General features: G+C 46.2%; 1 protein-coding gene across 5 annotated transcripts in view; it reads left to right on the top strand.

The window, feature by feature from the left end:
- Positions 1-21,153, top strand: part of RALGPS2 (Ral GEF with PH domain and SH3 binding motif 2) — a 785,699-nt gene that overhangs the window by 596,697 nt on the left and 167,849 nt on the right. For 3 of the 5 annotated variants that reach the window (XM_029618592.1, XM_029618597.1, XM_029618593.1), the window contains 2 exons: positions 11,382-11,436; positions 13,045-13,122. In XM_029618592.1, the coding sequence (XP_029474452.1) occupies positions 11,382-11,436; positions 13,045-13,122 (133 nt within the window). The remainder of the gene's footprint in view (positions 1-11,381; positions 11,437-13,044; positions 13,123-21,153) is intronic. The other 2 variants (XM_029618595.1, XM_029618596.1) reach the window with 1 other exon arrangement.

Below are 21,153 nucleotides of genomic sequence, written 5' to 3'. Positions count from 1 at the left end.
ATAAATTTGAACCCAGTTTAAAATAAGACAAAATGATAAAATATTTATACTAAGTTCCTCTCTGATAATATTACTCTCTTAAAGTAGGTGAATGTAGATTATTCCATTGATATATTAGTTAATGCATTGTGCTACCCTTTCAAACATTTGATCTTTGTCAGATCTCACCTCATATTTTCTGTGAATATTATAATAGTTATCTTATCTTCTAGGGTTAGGGATATACTGTTAATTACCGGCGCCATCTTGTGCTCCTACCATGTGACAGGGGCTGACCAATGGCACCGGTAGCCCCGTGACATAGTAAGGGCAAAGGCTATCTGCGCCATTTTGAATACTGGCAGCTGACGGCCCGAGTGCAGGAGATCGCTCCGGACCCCCATTGGACCACCAGGGACTTTGGCAAGTCTTGGGGGGGGGGTCAGGATGGTGGGGGGTTGTAGTTAATTAAATTTAAAGGGTTGGGATGGGGCATGGGGACAAAAAAAACATTTTATGCCCTACCCTAATTTGCTCCATAAGACGTAAAGATGTCCAGGAGCAGAGCCGGTTTAGCAAACCATTTTTTTTTTTTTAAATTTTCCAGCTCTGAATCCTAGGTGCGTCTTATGGTCAGGTGCGTCTTATGGAGCGAAAAATACGGTAAATACTTTACTACTATGAGTGCCTTATAGATTCTCAGTCTGTCTCTCTCTCTCCCCCCAACTCTAGCTCCAACTCCAAGATGCAAAATAGGAATTATTGCAGGGCATGAAAAGTTACTGCACCATGTGATACTACCTCTTCACATCAATATGTTATCATGTGGTGCAGTAATTCTAAAATGTCCATAAACAAGCCTCTTTTTCTTAGCATAGGCGTTATCCATGCATTTTGATGAATCTAGGGGTTAGTCACTGAACTGCACCAAGTGAACTGGAGTTTGGACACCCATATGATAAAATATCTGACTATTCTTACTACTAATGTTCAATTTTCGCCCAGGGTCAGCTACATGTTCTTTCAGTGTGGGAATCAAAAGTTATAAGTAGTATGGGACACTTATGGCAACAGGCTGCAATGCTTCCCTTTCAAGTACTGCAAGAACAATATAAGTTAGCTTCTAATGATGTATTTGCATATTTACAAATTAGACATTTTTTTCACACTGAAAGGGTAGGGAATGATCTGAGACTGGGTAAAACCCAACTGGAAAATTGGTGCGATCATGCAGACACGTTCCAAAAAGGGATTTCACAATTGTATAACTTTGTCATTAGAGATCCATCGGCCAAACCAGCATTCATCAAAGCTTGGGAGACGGATATTGGCAAAACTCTACCTGAAGCCACTTGGGATGCCATTTTTCTAGTGACCAAGAGGAGGTCTCCATATACTACTCTACGATAGAACTGTTACAAAGTATTCCTTCGTTGGTAATACACACTGGAGCGCCTCCATAGAATGGCAGCCACCAATGATCCCCATTGTTGGAAGGACTGTGGACAGTTAGGCACCTTTTACCATATGTGGTGGTCCTGTCCTAAAGTGTCAGAATATTGGAAAGCTATTGAACTAATTGTTCAGCAGGTCCTCGAGGAAGGGATTTCTTTAACTGAGAAAGCTTTGTTGAACTTACCCATCGACACCACTCCGGAAAACAATAAAGTAGCCCATCTGATTATCATGGCTGATCGGTGTGAACTTGCCTCCCGATGGAGATCTATCGATCCACCTTCCATGGACGGCTTACGGAATAGATTACGTACACTTTGGAAAATCTTACAGGGCCCCACCCACTCAACCACCTCCACACACCGGCAGCGCAAGGTATGGCATCCCATCCATGAATGGCTGACCAAATACGATGTCCAGCAAACCACAGCCACAGGTGGAGAGGTGACTTAAAGATTGTATATAATCTATCTCTATCAAATGACTGAGACTCTCACACTGTTGGAACTTAACTTTATTTTATTCAGTTTTATTTATTTCTTTATTTGTCTCCATTTTCTGTTTCATATTAATCACAATCACAAAAAACCTCCCAAATACTCCTATATTCCAGAAACCCTCACAAAGTGTAACACACTCACAAAAACAGTAGGTTTCACTGGTCAAAATTTTTTCTTTTCAATTGTAATCACATTTATAGCAATACCAATACATTGTTTGTAGGACCCACACTCTGAGTTTGTATTTCAATCAAACTCAATCTGGTTATGGTCCATTTACTTTATTTAATTGTTGACCCCTTTTTATATTTTTATGTTTCAAACTTTTTCTTAAAAATAAACCAACTGGAGCTGACTCACTAACCCCATGTGTCAGTAACTCCTCGGATCAATGGAGCGAATGAATAGGTATTCCTTTATAGTTCTTTATTTATTTATTTAGAATCTTTTCTATACCGTCACAACGGTTTACATATAGGCACATATAGTAAATTGTACATGCAAACTGTTACAATTATTAGTAATGGAGGTGCCTGATGATCTCGGTAACATTGTTTCATAGTAATGGCTAAGAGTTTAGTGATGATTAATCTGACCTGTGACTTAAGATAAAGACTGTTAAATTATACATTTAATTTAAAAGTTGCAATAGACAAAACCATGACATACATACATAAAGTGTGCTAGTGCTGTATGAAGATTTTATGTGTACAGCTATCGGCATTTTTCTCTCTTTCGCTCTTTTTGTGGAAAGGCTTCTCTAAAGAGCCATGTCTTTAAGCTCTTTTTGAAAGTCTTGAAATCTCTCTGTAGTCTTATCTCTATGGGCATGGTGTTCCATAGAAACGGTCCGGCCAATGATAGTGTTCTTTCTCTGACTTGAGTTAGTTTTGCAGTTTTTACTGAGGGGATGGTTAGTAGGGCTTTGTTGGCGGATCTCAGGTTTCTGTTAGGGACGTGGACGCGGAGTGCTGTGTTTAGCCATTCATCTTTTTCGTCATGGATTAGTTTATGTATAGTGCAAAGGGTTTTATATTTTACCCTTTATTCAATTGGCAGCCAGTGTAGTTCAGCTAGTGTTTCAGTTATATGATCTCTTTTCCTTTTTCCTGTCAAAACTCTATAATCCTTAGGAAACAATCCCATATCTCTAAGTATGAAACAAACTGCAGAGTAATATCTAATATAGCAAACAGTCCCACTTCAAAGTAATACTCATCTGATGCAGCAAACAGTCCCAGTCCTGACACGATTGTGTTTCGGACCACCCAGTCCTGCTTCAGGGGAAAACACTCATGAAAAGGCTGCACTCCATATCCCGTGATGGCTCCGGTCAAACGCTGTTCATTCTCCAAAACATCTGTGGTTTAACTCAACAGTTCCTTCTCTTCGCAGTCTGGCTTCAGACCCGCTCTTGATAAAAAAAAAAAAAAAAAAAACATGGCAGACCCCCCGGCTTTTTATTGTGAAACCGGAAGTGCTTACGTCACATCTCAGTCCTCATTTGGGTCGTGGAGAGCTCAATCCACTGTATCTCTCTCTTCTCAGTTTGCAATTCAATGAGCAATAGGAAAAAACGGACACTTCTACAAATCTTTCAGGACCAAAAAAAGGTTAAAGCATATCAAAAATATAGTGAAAAACAAGTCCTTCAAAGCACCAAAGAGGTCCCAACCAGGTCCAATTGTGCAAATAAGAACACAAGAAGGTCTCAACCAGGTCTGATTATGCAAATAAAAACCAAACAAATCTATGGTCTATAAGGACTCCAACCCTGGTCTCCTGCACACAAAGCAGGAATGCTCACCACTGTACTAAACCAAGGTGATTATCTCAATCCTAAAGCAGTAGCAAGTAAGAAGAATGTACAAATTTCAGCTGGATCAGTGAGTACCAATTAATTTTCTCATTTAAGCCCAAAGGGCAACCAGAACCAAGTTTAAAAATCCAGAAATGTTCACGTCTGTTAAGCCAAGCTTGAATGTCTCCTCCTCTGTTACTCATCCGAACTTTTTCCAACACAGACCAATGCAAATCCAGAAAGTTGTGCTTGGCATCTAAACAATGCTGAACAAGAGGGGCTGTAAGTTTGGAAGTCTTGATACAGCTTCTATGTTCTATAAGTCTCGTACGGATCTTCAGCCCAGTATCCTGTCTCCAACAGTGGTCAGTATGGTTCGCAAGTATCTGGCAGATCCCAAAAGAGTGGATCTATTAAATATAGCTATTTTTATTAAAATGTTGGAAATTTAGAGAAAAAATTAGCAGTCTTCACTGTGTATTCCTAGAGTATTTCTTGTATCTTTTGGTTGTATAACCTGTGCTTTTGAGAATATAAGCAACACAAAATACTATTTACCTTAAATCTTGTTACTTGAGTTGACTCAGACTTTTCACAAGATTACTTTCATGCCAAAAGAAAGTCATGAAGAGAGAGAATTTAGGACCTTTCACATCTGTTCTTTGACCACGAATTGTAATGGAGTATGCTAAGTAATGTCTCCTTCCCAGGATACTGTTTCATAGCCAATTTTTCTCACCCTCTGTCTGAGCCTTTCCCTTTATGGTGGATGGGAAAAAATCAGCAGTTGCATATAACATTGTTGATTACAGCTCTAACGTTAAATGCCAGCTCTGCAGAATAAACTGAAAAAGAAGTATTCTGATGGATTTGAGGGAGGGGAGATTTTGTAGCAGATTAATAAAAATATTTCAGTCAAGTTTCCCGATTCTTTGGCAGACTGAATTTGACCTTTTCTATTTGGTTTCCAGAATCTTGAATTTCCTAGCGTGTAGCAGATGGACTCAAAACAAGTGGGTATAGTGTGCTCGTGCTAGCAGTTGGAGACGGATCTGACGTCAGCACAGGTACATATACCCCCACAGGAAGTAAAGCAATTCAGTAATTTCCGTCTCCAAAGCAGTTTGGAGCTCCTTCACGCTCGCTGAGCGTTCTTCCAAATTCTAACAACTAAATTTTTTAGACGATATCTACTAACGACGAGCCCCGCATTCCTGCGGTGATACCAGTCGGTCCCTCCCCCAGTGGAGTTTCCCGAGGTGACTTCCGTGGTCCCTCGGAGGTGAGCGCCTCGGTCCGGAGGCCGATTCGCGGCAGGGACCTGCCCCCGAGCGAGAAGGGCTCGGGTGCGGCCTAGAGGCAGCCTCGGTCCCGGCGTGGACTTGGCCCCCGAGCGAGACGAGTTCGGGCGCGGCCTAGAAGGCAGCGGGTGCACCACCTCGAGCGCGGCAGTGAAGGTACTTGCCCTCTCCCCCCGCAGCCGGAGACCGCCCGGGTTTCAGCCGGGAAGCGCCGAAGACAAGGTAAGGCGTATACATTTACTTGTTGGTCTCCGAGGATCCGAGGAGAAGCAGTGTGCCTCTGGGGCGGCCAGTTCAGTAAGCCGCCATTTCGTTTGCCTGATCGCCATCATATTTTACCTGAAGCGTCTTGCCTATTGCTAAGCGCACAGCGATAGGCGTCCGTTGCTACGCGCACGGCGATAGGCGCACATTGCTAGATAGGCGCACATTGCTAGGCACATGCTATAAGCGCACGTTATAGGCGCACGTTGCTGAGCACTGATCTCAGGCGCCTGCTTTCGCGCATAGCACAGGCTCTTATTGAGTTCACCGGCGGCATGGACAGTAAGTGTGACCAGGCTTTGGCAGTGCCGGCACCTCCAGACTCAGGCATCAATCTCTGCTCTGCATGCAACCTCAGGGCCACACAGAATGAGGATGCAGACTCCCTATGTGCCCAATGTGAAGAGGCCCTGGGAGTTCCGGGCCAGGGTCGGTCACAACCCAGCATTCTTGCCGGTTCCTCAGGGAACACTCCGGAGCCAGCAAGCAGCGGGGAGCAGCCAGTGAACCAGGGAGGTCTGGTTCCCATGCGGCCAGATATGGCTTCGATCTCCTGGGTGGAGTTATTCAAAGGGATTCATACCTTTGTCAGAATGCAGTCAGCTCCCCGACCGGGTCCGTACGTCCAGAATGACCCGGCACCTGGACCCTTGCGGCCTAGGTGCTGCCACTCGCCACCTGATAGCCCCAATTATGGGGATTCAGACTACCCGGCAGAAGAAGAGGAGCCCCCCGAGTAGGGAGAGCGTCCCTCGGGGGTAGAACCTTATCGGACCATGAGGCGCTTCTTTACCAGAGCGGATCTTCCAGACCTGATCTCGCAATGCCTGTCGGAACTGGCCCTTCCGGGCTATGACACCCCAGAGGAACCTAGAGTGAACCCCCTGTTAGAGGGCCTGCACCAAACCTCTCACCACTTTCCCCTCCTACAAGTGGCTCAGCAGTTAATCGATCTGGAATGGGCTGCACCAGAGGCTCCATTCAAGGGGGGTCGGGCCTTGGCTGGCATGTACCCCTTAGCCCCGGCAACTAAGGACCTGTTGGCGTGCCCTCAGGTAGACGCCATGGTTAGCGCAGTTGTGAAGCGCACCACCATCCCGGTGGAAGTAGGGACGGCCCTCAAGGATACACATGACCGGCGTATGGACGCCATCCTGAAACAGGCTTTTGAGGTGGCAGCCATGTCCCTACGAATTGTGACTTGCTGCACGGTGGTGATGCATTCCTGCTTATCTCAGGCTCAGAACAACGCCCCGGGAGAAGGGATGGAATCTGCTCTCTCATTCCTTACTGACGCAGCCTCCTACCTCGTCCGTACGGCAGCCAAGGAAGTGTCATCCTCAGTGGCAGCCAGAAGGCAGCTCTGGCTACGTAACTGGTCGGCCGACTCCTCTTCCAAGACACATCTCACGAGAATGCCCTTCAAGGGATCTCTCCTGTTCGGCAGCGACCTGGAGAAGCTGGCCAACAAATGGGGCGCCTCTCCTTTACCTCGTCTACCAGAGGACAGGCCACACAGGAGGCAGCGCCCGTCTTCTAGACCATCCAGAGGTAGAACCTCTCAGCGCTTCAACCCTTACGGGACTCGCTACCAGGCACCTCGGTCACAGGCCAGGAACCAGTCCTTTCGGCCTAAGCACAATAAGAGGGGAGCCGGCTCGGGTTCCGGCCCCGGCCGTACCCCACAATGACAATCAGTCGGCCCATCCGGGGGTAGCAGCCATAGGGGGCAGGCTGACCCTCTTTTACCGCAGGTGGGCCGAGATTACCTCGGACCAGTGGGTCCTCACCATCATCCGAGAAGGGTACTACCTGGACTTTCTTCGGCTCCCGCCAGACAAGTTTGTGGAATCCCCTTGTTTCACCCCTCAAGAGGACGGCGCTAGATGTTACCTTACAGAGGCTTCTCTCCCTCAAGGCCATCATTCCAGTGCCTGCAGGGGAGATAAATTCTGGGCATTATTCCATTTATTTCATAGTGCCCAAGAAGGAGGGCACTTTCTGGCCCGTCCTGGACCTCAAGTCCGTCAACCGTTACCTACGGGTACCCAGCTTTCGCATGGAAACTCTGCGATCTGTCAAAACTTCAGTACAGCCAGGGGAATTTCTCACATCCCTAGACCTGTCAGAAGCCTACCTGCATATCCCAATCCATCGGGATCATCAGCGCCACCTACATTTCAAAGTCCTGGGCCAACACTTTCAGTTTCGGGCGTTACCCTTCGGGTTAGCCACAGCACCACGGATCTTTACCAAGGTCATAGTAGTAGTGGCGGCGGCCCTCAGGAAGGAAGGAATTCTCGTCCATCCCTACCTGGACGATTGGTTGATCAGGGCAAAATCGCCAGAAGAAAGCCGTTGGGCAACCAGCAGAGTGATTGCTCTCCTGGAGAGCCTAGGATGGGTAGTAAACTTAAGCAAGAGTTCCCTACAGCTGTCTCAGTCGAAGGAATACCTAGGAGTCCTATTCGACACTCAGGCAGACAGAATCAGCCTGACTACCAAAAGAAGAGAAAAGCTCAAGGATCGGCTACAGGCCCTGCTGCGCGCCATCCGGCCCACAGCGTGGGATTACCTGCAAGTCCTCGGCCTCATGGCATCCACTCTGGAAGTGATACCATGGGCACGGGCGCATATGAGGCCATTACAACGCGCCCTCTTATCCCGGTGGAGCCCGCGATCACAAACTTACACCGTACACCTACCTCTACCAGCCAGGGTACGGAATCAGCTGCAATGGTGGCTGCAGCAAAGCCACATGAGCCGAGGATCCAGGATGTCCTCTCCGACCTGGACCCTGCTCACAACAGACGCCAGCCTGAGCGGCTGGGGCGCACATTGCGAAGGACTCACCGCCCAAGGGCGGTGGAACAGAGAAGAGTCGGGATGGAACATCAACCCACTAGAGGCACGGGCAGTCAGGCTAGCGTGCCTGCGATTGGCCCACAGACTGCGACATTGAGCAGTCAGAGTAATGTCAGACAATGCCACCATGGTGGCATACATCAACAGACAAGGCGGAACCAGAAGCCAACAAGTGTCACTGGAAATAACTCCCCTGATGACTTGGGCAGAAGCCAATCTTCAGGACATCTCCGCCGTCCATATCGCCGGGAAGGACAACACCGTGGCAGACTTCCTCAGCAGAGAAAGCCTACATCCCGGGGATTGGCAACTGTCACCCACGGCATTCCAGATGATAGTGAATCGGTGGGGAACTCCGGGCATGGACCTACTAGCGGACAGGTCCAACGCTCAAGTACCCAGGTATTTCAGCCGCAGGCAGGATCCTCTGTCTCAGAGGATCGATGCACTGGTACAACCATGGCCCCAGGGGATCCTGCTGTACACCTTTCCGCCATGGCCCCTGCTGGGCGCCATTATACACAGGATTCAGCGGCACAGAGGCCTAGTTCTTCTAGTGGCCCCGGACTGGCCAAGAAGACCCTGGTACGCAGACATGAGAAGATTGCTGGCAGGGACTCCACTACCCCTGCCTCCGCACAGGGACCTGCTGCGACAAGGTCCCATACTCCACGAGGATCCGGCTCAATTCTCTCTTACGGTCTGGCCATTGAGAGGGCTAGACTGAAGACGCGAAGATATTCAGGGCCGGTAATAGATACACTCCTCAGAGCTCGCAAGTTCTCCACATCGCTAACTTATATAAGGACCTGGAGAGTATTTGAAGGTTGGTGCGAAGCGCATAGCACCAATCCACATGCCACTAAGATTCCTATCATTTTGGACTTCCTGCAAGATGGTCTGCAGAAGGGTCTGTCCCTCAATTCCATCAAGGTCCAAGTGGCAGCACTTTCCTGCTACGGTCCACGGAGTGACGGCAATAGCATCGCCACATACCCGGACGTTTCACGCTTCCTGAAAGGAGTCAAACACATTCGTCTGCCACTGAAGTGGCCCATACCTCTGTGGAACCTCAACCTAGTTTTGGACTTTCTAGTGGGACACGCCTTCCGTCCACTTCGAGGCCTGTCCCTCCGTTTGTTAACCTTGAAGATGGTGTTCCTGCTGGCTGTTTGCTCAGCATGCCGCATCTCAGAGCTACAAGCACTGTCTTGCCGTGATCCATTTCTCCGAATCACGCCAGAAGCCATCCATCTTCGCACAGTTCTTTCCTTCTTACCCAAAGTAGTCTCACACTTCCACCTCAACCAAACCATCTCTTTACCTACCACAGAAGGTTTGAAGAAGTCAGAAGGTCGAATTCTACGCCATCTCGACATCGGCAGGCTACTGTCCAGATACCTGGAAGTGTCCGAAGCAATACGAAAGACGGACCATCTGTTCGTTCTACACAGCGGGAAGAAGCAAGGGGAAGCGGCCTCATGGGCAACTATCGCCCGCTGGGTCAAAGAAGTTATCAAGGCAGCCTACGTAGACGCGGGAAAATCACCGCCTCTACAGGTCAAGGTTCACTCTACCAGAGCGCAAGCGGCCTCTTGGGCAGAAACTCGGATGCTGTCACCTGCTGAGATCTGTAAGGCGGCGACGTGGTCCTCCCTCCATACCTTCTCCAGACTCTACCGTCTGGGTGTCCAGGCCAGGGAGGACACAGCATTCGCGAGGGCAATCCTGCACGGACCGCGGGCAGCCTCCCGCCCAGTCCAGGAGTAGCTTTTGTACATCCCACTTGTTTTGAGTCCATCTGCTACACGCTAGGAAATGTAGAGATTACTTACCTGATAATCTCGTTTTCCTTAGTGTATGCAGATGGACTCAGCATCCCGCCCTGCTGCCAATATTCATGGGATTTCACAGGCTCAAGGTAAGCCATGTTTTCTTGCATAGGGCATCCACCCTGCCGGGTGTCGATGCCTTCCAGTTGAGAATCCTGGCGGTCTCCAGCTACGATCAACCGGTCAGGGTAATCTTGTTTAATTAATCGATCAGTCAGTACTCATATAGCTATAACAGCTTTGCAAGGAAGATTACTGAATTGCTTTACTTCCTGTGGGGGTATATGTACCCGTGCTGACGTCAGATCCATCTCCAACTGCTAGCACGAGCACACTATACCCATTTGTTTTGAGTCCATCTGCATACACTAAGGAAAACGAGATTATCAGGTAAGTAATCTTACTTGCCATAACTACCGTAAATAAGCCTCCATATATATACTCCATACAATCCATATTTCCTTCATTATCCGCTGTAACTTTGTGACAATGTTTATCCCTCATTTATTGCCTCTCATGTAAATAATGTTACGTTCCTTTTAATTTCTCAGCTGCTATCTTCTTCCTCCTTTACTTTCCCCCCTCTCCCCCCCCCCTTTTTCTCAAACCTGCTCCATCTCCCACTCCCTGTTTTTTGTAATTTCCTCCTTTCGCAAGTTTATTGTAAACCGGCGTGATGTGCTCGCACGAACACCGGTATATTAAAAGCTGTTAATTAAATAAATAAATAAATAATCTCTACATTATTTAAAGTTTCCCCATAACTACAAAAGAGAAATCTTTCCTTGTCCTGCAGTTCAGATTGGTTATTTTAAAGCATGTACTAAATGCCACCAAAGTAGTATAATTTTTAACTGAAAGGCTTATATTTTGTAATTTTAGACTGTTATGCTCCTAAAACATTTCCTTCACGTCTAGCAGGGTGCCTGAATTTTGTGATCTTAAAGGGAGAAGGAATAGCCTAGTGGTTAGAGCAGTGGACTATGAACAAGGAGACCAGGGTTCAAATCCCACTGTTGCTGCTTGTGACCTTGGGCAAGTCACTTTACCCTCCATTGCCTCAGGTTCAAAACTTAGATTGTAATACCTACAGTACCTGAATGTAAACCAATGTGATATCTCAGATCAATAAATCTACTCTGTGATACAGCCCAGGAGATCACAGAACATCCATGTGTACAAAACCCAGAAATGGCCCACACCAACTTTGAACATTCTAATATAACTGAGTACTTTCTTTGAAGTACTTGACTGAGAAAAACACTGGAATATACTAACATTTTCTACTTCTGTCATTGAAATTATAGACATGAAGCAGTCTGTCTTCCATGTATAGAGGAGTAATAGTTAATTTATTTTACAGCTATATTATATTTGATTTTAGGTAGCAGTGATGGGTCAGAACTTAGCGAAGAGGCTACATGGCCAGCATTTGAGAGGTAAGAGAAATTTCTTCTTTGAACCTGTAGTATATTTAAATCTACATTCCAAATTCCGTTTTACAGAATACGTTATAGTTTGAAAAAGTCCATGTACTGTTGCAGTTGCACTTGCAAATCATACCAATAAAGAAGCAATTCAAGTACTTGTTCTTATTAGCCAATGCAAAGAAATTACAGTCTCCGCTATTAGTTGAATGCCAAGCTTTACTTTTCTGCTTGCTTTGGTAATGAATAGAACCAATAGGGGGTAATTTTCAAAAGGATTTACGCACTTAAAACTGGGTTTTACATACGTAAATGGGCTTGATGGACCCTTGGTCTGACCCAGCATGGCAATTTCTTATGTTCTTATGCTATTGAATTGTCAATAGGTTTTATGCATGTAAGTGCACTTTATACATGTGTAAATGTATTTTACCTCTATAAGTGCACTTCAAGCCTATAAATGGGCTTTTGAAAATAGCTACGATAGTATTTTTCATTTATGCGTGTGACTCCTTTGAAAATTACCCCTGTAGTATTTTGTAAATAGATGCTGTATCACACGTTTGCTTTTTTTTTTCTGTATTTCCTAGATTTTAGATGAAAGGGTTTTTATATGAGTAGGTCATCTGGGAGTTATAAACTTTTACCTGTCATTTCAAGAAATGAAAACTATCATACTTGACAATTACATTGTTATAAAATACAATGCAGTGTACTTAAGTATACTGTACAATTTCATTATAGAATTTGTGACTTAAAGCCACCTTAATAGGGATAGAAATGCTAAAGCTTAAAATGTCTTGAGTCAATGCAATTGGTAGTTCAGACATAGTAAATGTTGCTTCATGAGGTTTACTGACCAAATTTGAAGTGCTGATTCAGAGCTGGATGTTGATGTCAGGCCAGAACCTTCTATCTATCTTGGAATAATGGCTATTTTGTCTAAACCCAAAGAGGAACATATGAAGTCAATGGAAATCGGGTTCTGAAAAACAAGTATGGATATGCACACAGTGCAACCCTCTTATTGTAGCTTTATTTTATTTATTTATTTATCAATTATTTATATACAGTCATATCCAGGTTATATCAAAATGGTTTACAAGTTTAAAACACACACATAAAGTAACAGAAGCATAAATAAAACACACAGTTTACAAATCATTTAAACCAAAGATGATATCCATTTAGGCTTTCTTCCTTTCCTTGATTGTTGTTTTTAGGTTCCATCATTTACCCTGAAAATACTATCTTAAAAAGTCAGGTTTTTTATTCCTTCTTAATTCTTTCTTAAGCAATTTCCATGATATTATACAGCAATTTCACAGATTATAGCTCTATATTTAATGCACAGAAAGGTGCAAGATAAATTTGTGAACTGAGGGACATTAGATTTTGTAGACAAAAATGTTAGTATTGTATTTCATTGTAAATGTATTTAAATGTCTTTTCTGCTGTTGCATGTGAGCAATGATGAATAGTAAGGTATTCAAGATTGCAGATTATGGCCATGTATGATGCAAGGGAAATAAATGCACTGTTCTTGTTCATGATATTAATTCTTACTGTATGGCTATTTAAGTATTTGTAATGCATACAATTTATAATGGACTTCAACAGGAACAGATTGTACCATTCTCTCGGGCCGGTGACCAGAGTGGCACGAAATGGCTATCGAGGCCAGGTGAAGGCCAGCAGGTATAATCCCGTGCACTCAGGGGTCACTGACATACCCTTTGGTGTTGATGGTGGGTGTGAATCTGTCATTAAACTCCTGATCTTTCTGGACTTGTCTGGTGATTAAGGTGTCGGGGCTTTTATGTTAAAATCTAGACTCTCTCTTTATGCAGTTTATGTGCATGTAACATTTAATCTTGACCTTACAAGTATGAGTTTTGAAGCATGCATCTTTAACTCGAGGCTTTAAAGATGCTATAATGAAGACAGTGGAGCAACTGAGTAGCAGCACAAGTGTTTTAATGGTAATTATTTTTAGTTGGGCAGAGATGGGCTGTAACATTTAGACTTTTTTTTTTTTTTTTTTGCTAACAATTTTCATTTGATTTTGAAAATAAGCCTACTTAATTAAGTTCTGTTACATTGGCTTCCCCTATGTAACCGTGTTAATAAAATTTCTTTGAAGTCAGTATACTTACTATCATTCCTTGTGACTTTATGATCTAGAATTTGTCTGCAGCTGTTCTTTAATTATCATAACAAGTAAGGATCATCAGTCAGTTTTAGAGCTCCTAGAATTTCTAACAGTTTTGAGGATGTGAAATGTCTTGACCCTAATTATTCCAGGCTTATTGTGTTCTGCAAGGATTCTTAATACTTTAAGCTGTCAGTTCTTGTGCTTTTGACTGGAATCAAGTTTAGAAAAACATGTCTGCATCATGAGCATTATATTGTCCTTAGTAACGGTATATAAAACCTAATAAATCTAAATAGGTGGTCAATATGTTTATGTACAACAAAAAGTATATTCCAACATGTCAGTAATATTTCCAGCTATTATGAGCTAGCACAAAAAATCCTCCAAATACTATGATTATTATTTAAACATGTGATTATGCATACATACGTTTACATGAATAATGTGAAGGGACATCATACGTGAAAGAAGGGACACAGACCAAACCCTAGCAATAGGCAGCTGACCTGCCATGAGGCAAGGTCTTCCGCCTGGCCAGCCCTCTCCCCATTAGGTTGAGCCAGCAGGATTTCTCTGACCGGGTACAAGGAACCAAGTCGGGCTGAGGTCAGGACCAGCAGACTTCAGAGGTGTTTCAAATCATGAGAGGTCTAGAATGGGTAAATGTGAATCAATTATTTACACTTTCAGATAATGGAAGGACTAGGGGGTTCTCCATGAAGTTAGCAAGTAGCACATTTAAAACTAATCTGAGAAAATTCTTTTCTCCCAGGACAAGCAGGATGGAGCCCTATCCCAGGCAACATCGGATGGAGCCCTATCTCGGAACACTTTTGTCAACGTTTCTAGAACTTTGACTGGCACACTGAGCATGCCCAGCATGCCACCAACCCTGCATCCACCAGGTGACCCCCTACAGTCTCTTTTTTTCCACGCAGCAGTTGCCTCGCGGTTCTTAGGATCTCTGTGAGAATTTCTCAAAAAATGTTTCCTCACGGAACGTTTTTCAAAATTCTTCAGAATTTTTCCCCGTCCCGGGGTCTCCCATCGACTACCGACCTCTGCTAACGTTCGAGTAAGTTTACCACGTTTTTGCGGTCTGTTCCCGGCAGTGTTCTTATTGGTGCCCGACAGCCACCGACCTCGCGCCACCCCATTTTTCAATGGCGACCGGGTTTCGGAAGTGCCCCGAGTGTCCGAGGACTATGTCCATTACGGACCCTCACGATGTATGCGTTTTGTGATCGGGCCTTCCCACAATGTGCAGCATTGCACTAGTTGTGCTCAAATGACCCCTAAAGGTCACCGCGCCCACCTGGAGAAGATGGAGCACTTGTTTGCCTCTAAGCGCTCGTTTCCATCGACTCCAAGTAAAGCCGCACCGAGTCGGAAGATTTCTTCATCTTCGACCCAGCATTGAGACACTGGTGACCATCTGTCACTGGCTTCGTCCCATTCGAAGACTTCCTTGTCCTCTGTGCTGTAGAAAGACTGGGCTGAGCATCGCAAGAAGCACCGGCACAGACAGGAGACTTCAACTGGTGCTGGCACCGACAAGGCAACAGCATCGACTTCAGCCGAGCTGCCGTCTAAAAGATCCCGGGGAGAGGAGCCCCCATCCTCCTCTGGACCCGGGACCCTGAAGCATTTCCCACCTACAACGGTGCCGGGAGCCGAGACTCCGCAAATTTCTGTGGACTCTCTGGCAACGCCTAACCAGCCTCCAACCCAGGGCATTGCATTACCCACGCCTGCCTTCTGGGAGGAATTGGACTGGATGGTCCAAGAGGCAGTACTTAAAGCCCTTCGGGGCTTCCAGTCACCACCGGTGCCGGTCCCCATGCAGACGCCTGATCCAGTGCCTGTTGTTTTGGCTCTGCTCCTCGAGTGCTTGAACACTTCTGGGCACTTCTGTGCCCCATCCCTTCGGGACCGTCGGAACCTCTCCAGCCATCGATTCCTCCTCCGGCATTGATCCCAATTCTGGTGTCTTCGAACGACGAAGATGCAAACCATGGCTCCGCGCCTCTCCGGGAAACACTGATGCCGGAGCTGATTCCTTGACTGTCGGGCTTAGCTGTTCCTCTATGTCCGTCGCAAATACTGGCATCAGTGCCACCACCGACCTCGATGCCACCATCGATGCCTTGTCATTTTCCATCGGTTCCATCTGGACTTGGACTTCTGCCTCCATCTGAAGGGCCACTGGGGAAGGAGACCATCCATATGACCCTTGGGGGGACGATTCCTCTGACTCACAAGATTCTGAGGACCTTTTGTCAGAGCCTTCACCCCCGGAAGAGAGGCGCCGCTCCCCCTCCGGAGGACCTCTCCTGTGCTAGTTTCATCAAGGAGATGTCTGAAACCATCCCTTTCAAATTACAGGCGGAGGAAGATGCCAGACATAAAATGCTGGAGGTACTTCAATTCATGGATACCCCTAAAGAGGTAATGGCAATTCCAGTCCACGAAGTTCTGTTTGATCTCTTACACCGGATCTGGGAGCACCCTGGGACTGTGCTCCCAGTCAATAGGAAGACTAACGCCACATACCTAGTTCAAGAAACCCCAGGTTTTCAAAAGTCCCAATTACCCCACCAATCCATAGTGGTGGAATCTGCCCAGAAGAAGGCAAAGAGATCTCTGTTTCACTCTTCTACCCCGCCTGGCAAAGAACAGAAGTCTTTGGATACTTTGGGCCAAAGAGTTTTCCAAGGATCCATGCTGATGACCCGTATAGCAGCATCAAACATAACAAAAAGACCCTATATATGTATTGTTATTTCTCCATGCTGTGTCAACTATACAATATCTTTAAATTGAAGAATGCTGCATCAGCAAGCCAGACCGGCAGTTTTATAACTTGCCATCCGGACTACTCGTCACTTGCAGCGTGTTATGTCTTTTTTTATATATTGTTTAAGAAGTGTTTTCAAAGTCCCAAATTGCAAAAGTCCCAAAACCTTAGGAACACACATCTGTGCCTTGAAACATAGTTGAGAAGCCCCGACAACGGCCGGTGTTTCGCGATAGCTGAATCGCTTCTTCAGGAGTAATCTTAAGCTTAAATCTCAGGACAGATGCTTCTTCCCGGACCCGAACGTCTCCAAAAAAGTTTTTGCTATATGTGGGATATTTTGGAGACGTTCACGTCCGGGAAGAAGCATCTGTCCTGAGATTTAAGCTTAAAATTACTCCTGAAGAAGTGATTCAGCTATCTCGAAACACCGGCCGTTGTCGGGGCTTCTCAACTATGTTTCAAGGCACAGATGTGTGTTCCTAAGGTTTTGGGACTTTTGCAATTTGGGACTTTGAAAACACTTCTTAAACAATATATAAAAAAAGACAAAACACGCTGCAAGTGACGAGTAGTCCGGACGGCAAGTTATAAAACTGCCGTCTGGCTTGCTGATGCAGCATTCTTCAATTTAAAGATATTGTATAGTTGACACAGCATGGAGAAATAACAATACATATAGGGTCTTTTTGTTATGTTTGGTTTTGATGGATAAGACTTTTTTTGTTCTTTTTGGTTTGGATCCGTATAGCAGCATACCAGCTATATATGACACAATATACCAGAAATCTCTGGAAACAAGTCCAGGATTTCTCAGAAACCCTGCCAGAAGAATTCTAGGAAGGATAATCCACCATACTCCAAAAGGGATTTGAAGCTGGAAAACATGAAGTAAGGGCAGCATATGATGTCTTCGACACTGCTTCCAGGGTCTCAGCTGCCGGCATTAGCGCCAGGCGCTGGGCTTGGCTCAAAGCTTTGGACTTATGCCAGGAAGTTCAGGATAGGTTAGCAGACCTTCCCTGTACAGGGGACAATTTATTTGGGGACAAAATTCAAGAGGCAGTGGTGCAACTTAAGGACCACCTTGAAACCTTGCGCCAGGTGTCTACTGTCCCCTCTGATGTCTCGTCCACATCCAAAAGAGGTTTCAGACGAGACACCAGAAGGCTGACCTACAAACCACGTAGGTACTTCCCTTCAGTGTCCCGTGCCAGACCGACTAGACCATCTCACAGAGACCAACCTAGTCAGCACAGACCCCCCAAGACTCAACCAGTCCCCCAAGCTGATCCTGCAGGAGGTTTTTGACTCCCATCTCGAGAGCAGCAGTCAATCCTTCCCTCACAGACACTTTTCCCATGGGAGGCCGCCTGTGCCACTTCGCCACCAAATGGCGCTCAATCACCAGCGACCAATGAATCCTTTCCATAGTTGCCCACGGTTACCATCTGAATTTCCTTATGATAACCTCGGACTCTCCACCACGCCCGGCGTGGAGTCTAACCAACCACACTACATTCCTTGAGACAGAGATCTCTATCCTCCTGCAGTCCAAAGCCATGGAACCGGTTCCTCGAATGCAGCGAGGAAGAGGGTTCTAATCTCGATATTTTCTGATTCCAAAAAAGTCCGGAGGCATAAGTCCCATCATAGACCTCCGTGCCTTAAACAAACATCTTTGCAAGGAGAAATTCAGAATGGTTACCTTGGGCTCGATGCTCCCCCTCCTGCAAAAGGGAGATTGGCTCTGCTCTCTAGATCTCCAGGAGGCGTATGCCCATATAGCAATATTCCCTCCTCATCGAAAATATCTCAGATTCGTGGTAGGCCACAGAGTGCTACTGTCCAGCCTAGCATCAGCACCCCGAGTATTCATGAAATGTCTGGCAGTCATGGCAGCTTACTTAAGGCAACACAGTATCCGTGTCTACCCATATTTAGACGACTGGCTACTCAGGAGTCCATCCAGAGAAGGAGTTTTTCAATCCCTCCATCTTACCTTACAACTGCTACAGTCACTGGGATTTCTCATAAATGACCCAAAATCTCATCTGACTCCAACCCACACCCTCTCGTTCATCGGAGCAGATCTAAATACTATTCAAGCCAGAGCGTTCCTCCCAAGGGACCGAGCACGCGCGCACTCAACATTGGCCAAAGCAGTACAGACTCGTCAGTCAACCTCAGCTCGTCAACTACTAACCTTGCCTGGTCACATGGTGTCTACAGTGCATGTTACCCCAATGGCTTGACTAGCCATGAGAGTAACACAATGGAATTTAAAGTCCCAGTGGTCCCAATCAAACCAAGATCTGTCACAGATTGGCGAAGCTGGCTGGTTACACTGACACTCACTGGCTTGGTGGATACTGAACTCCAATCTCCAGATAGGAGTACCCTTTCAACCTCCAGATCCTCAGATTACGTTGATTACAGATGCCTCCAACCTGGGTTGGGGAGCCCATCGGAATCGACCCTGGCATCGATGGAATCGACCCTAGCATCGATGGCAATGTCGATGCCATAGACGCCATTGGTACCCGAGTCGATCCAAACAATACTGTCGACGCCTGTGACCATGCCACCAATGCCGTCGGCACCCGCCTTCATACATACATGCCCTCAAAGCCCACGTCGTTTCCATCGGTGTCTTCGACGTTCCTATCGATGCGGTTATCGACTCCGTCGATGCCGGTATCATTTTTCCAATGCCAATGATGTTTTTTCAATTATTCGATGCCACATCGTTTCCATAGATACCTACGCCGATGCCGTCAGTGCTTCCGTCACCCTCATCATTGCTCTGCCCTGGTCATTGACATTTTTTCATATATATTTTTGTCGATACCCTCGAGGCCGCTTCGGCCGCCATCGACACCGTCAATACTGACATAGCACCTCCACGTAATGCCCTCGCCTAAACGCAGTGCTCCATGCTTTGGGTTCTTATTAAAGCCCGTATTAGCTTACGACACTACCTAGTGCCAGGAGCAGTGCAGGCATACTGACAGGCCGTCATCAGTCGCCATCCAAGACAGTGAGGGCATCCATCTCGGCGCTGGGGAAAGACCGGGCCGAGCACCGTGGTATGCATAGTCACCGACATGGTGACTGTCCGCCACCGACGCCATCCAGCACATCGGTGCTATCCTTCTCGGTGCTGGAGAACGCCCGGGCCGAGCAACATCACCACTGCCATCGCCACTGTTCCGCACAGTGCTCGCAGTCCTTGGTGCTCCAGAAACACCGGAACGAGTTCTGAAGAATTCTGAACTGGCGTCACGAGACATCGAGCCGCTGCGACGAGGGCCGGGTTCACGAGCCAAAGATGGCTCCCCTGTTCCCGAGGCGTGCCCCACCGACATCGGTGCGAGATTGTGGCCCTCCACAAAATTACTGTGGTAGCGTCAGCCACGCTCAGCCTGTCTTCTCTATACCTGCGCCACCATACCAGGCATCAGCGTTGAGACGGGCGCCTACGTCCGACAGGCTACCCCTCGATGACTCCTGAAATCCACGGAGCCAGCTATCTTCACCGGCTTGTCCTTCGGCGATCCACGTCGGATGGTAAGTACCCGCTTCTGCGGCATTCCCATTGAGATGTGTTCTCTAATTCGGGCCACATGGTTCGAAAGGTTCTAGGTCATGTACCTTTCAAGAACCGTATTAGTGTCACATATCGCTATGTCAGCCACAATACCAAGAGAACCTCTCTATCATTTCTTTGGGATTGCATTAGGACGACCTCCCATTTTCTGCAACGGGGCTCTGTACTGATTAATACTCTGGCTTCTGGTTCCTAATTCAGAACCAAAGTTCCAGATTCATTCGCTGATCTGCTAAACACGAGATCCAGCAAATACTACCTCAAGTGCAAGTCCACCTCGAAGCCTGACGACAGGTCTCGATGTCTCCTTGTACAGCACACAGAAATGCGGGTAAGACTTTACCGCTCATGCTCCCGTGGGAGGTTACATGATATCCAGATTACATCAGCCCCTCCAGTTGGACACCTCCTGGTCTCCCAACTGGCCGGATATCAGAGCGGCCACCCCACTTTGTACCAAGGTTCCCGGTACACTTCCCCAGATGCTACGAAGCGCAGGAGGGGACGGGGTTTGGGGAGTTTTAATTACACTATTCTTTCTTTCAACAGAAAGTAGTTACTCTCCGCCCATCCTGGACCTCAGAAATACCAACTTTCTTCAGAAGGCACAGGTAAAATGGTATCGCTTGTCACCATGCTTCCATATCGCAGTAAGTACATTACCTCTAATCTTTCTATGTGCTTCATGGTGAGTCAACAATATCACTGGGCAACAATGAAAGTGTTACTGACCTAAAAAGGTCCTACTCAGTAGTATCTTGATGTGCTGAACACGAATATGACCATGAAAAGTTTTTATTGGCTGTCGTTTTGAAGATATTTAATATAGTTCACTTTCTATGTTTAGTCATGTAAATGTATCCAGTAGGACTGTAAATAAGCCTAGAACGATGTAATATTGCATCATATTGCATAATACCATCATGCACACATCATCCAGAGTTTATTACATCATTTTCTGAAGCAATGCAGTTCTACTGCTATGCTGTGTCCAGTAAGCTGATGTCAGCAGTGTACTATATGAAGCCCAGTCAGAAAGGGTGAGCATTTGAAATATTCATGCTGGCTGACTACTGCTGAACACTCCGCAGAGATGCTCCCGAACAGGTGTACAAGAGACAAGCAAAGAAATCTAAGACGTAGTCTATTACTTCATTTTTCAAACGG

The sequence above is a fragment of the Rhinatrema bivittatum genome, chromosome 10 (genome assembly GCF_901001135.1).
Source record: "Rhinatrema bivittatum chromosome 10, aRhiBiv1.1, whole genome shotgun sequence".
Taxonomy (NCBI): domain Eukaryota; kingdom Metazoa; phylum Chordata; class Amphibia; order Gymnophiona; family Rhinatrematidae; genus Rhinatrema; species Rhinatrema bivittatum.
Note: the sequence above shows the minus strand (reverse complement) of the source record. Positions and strands in the feature narration are given on the sequence as shown.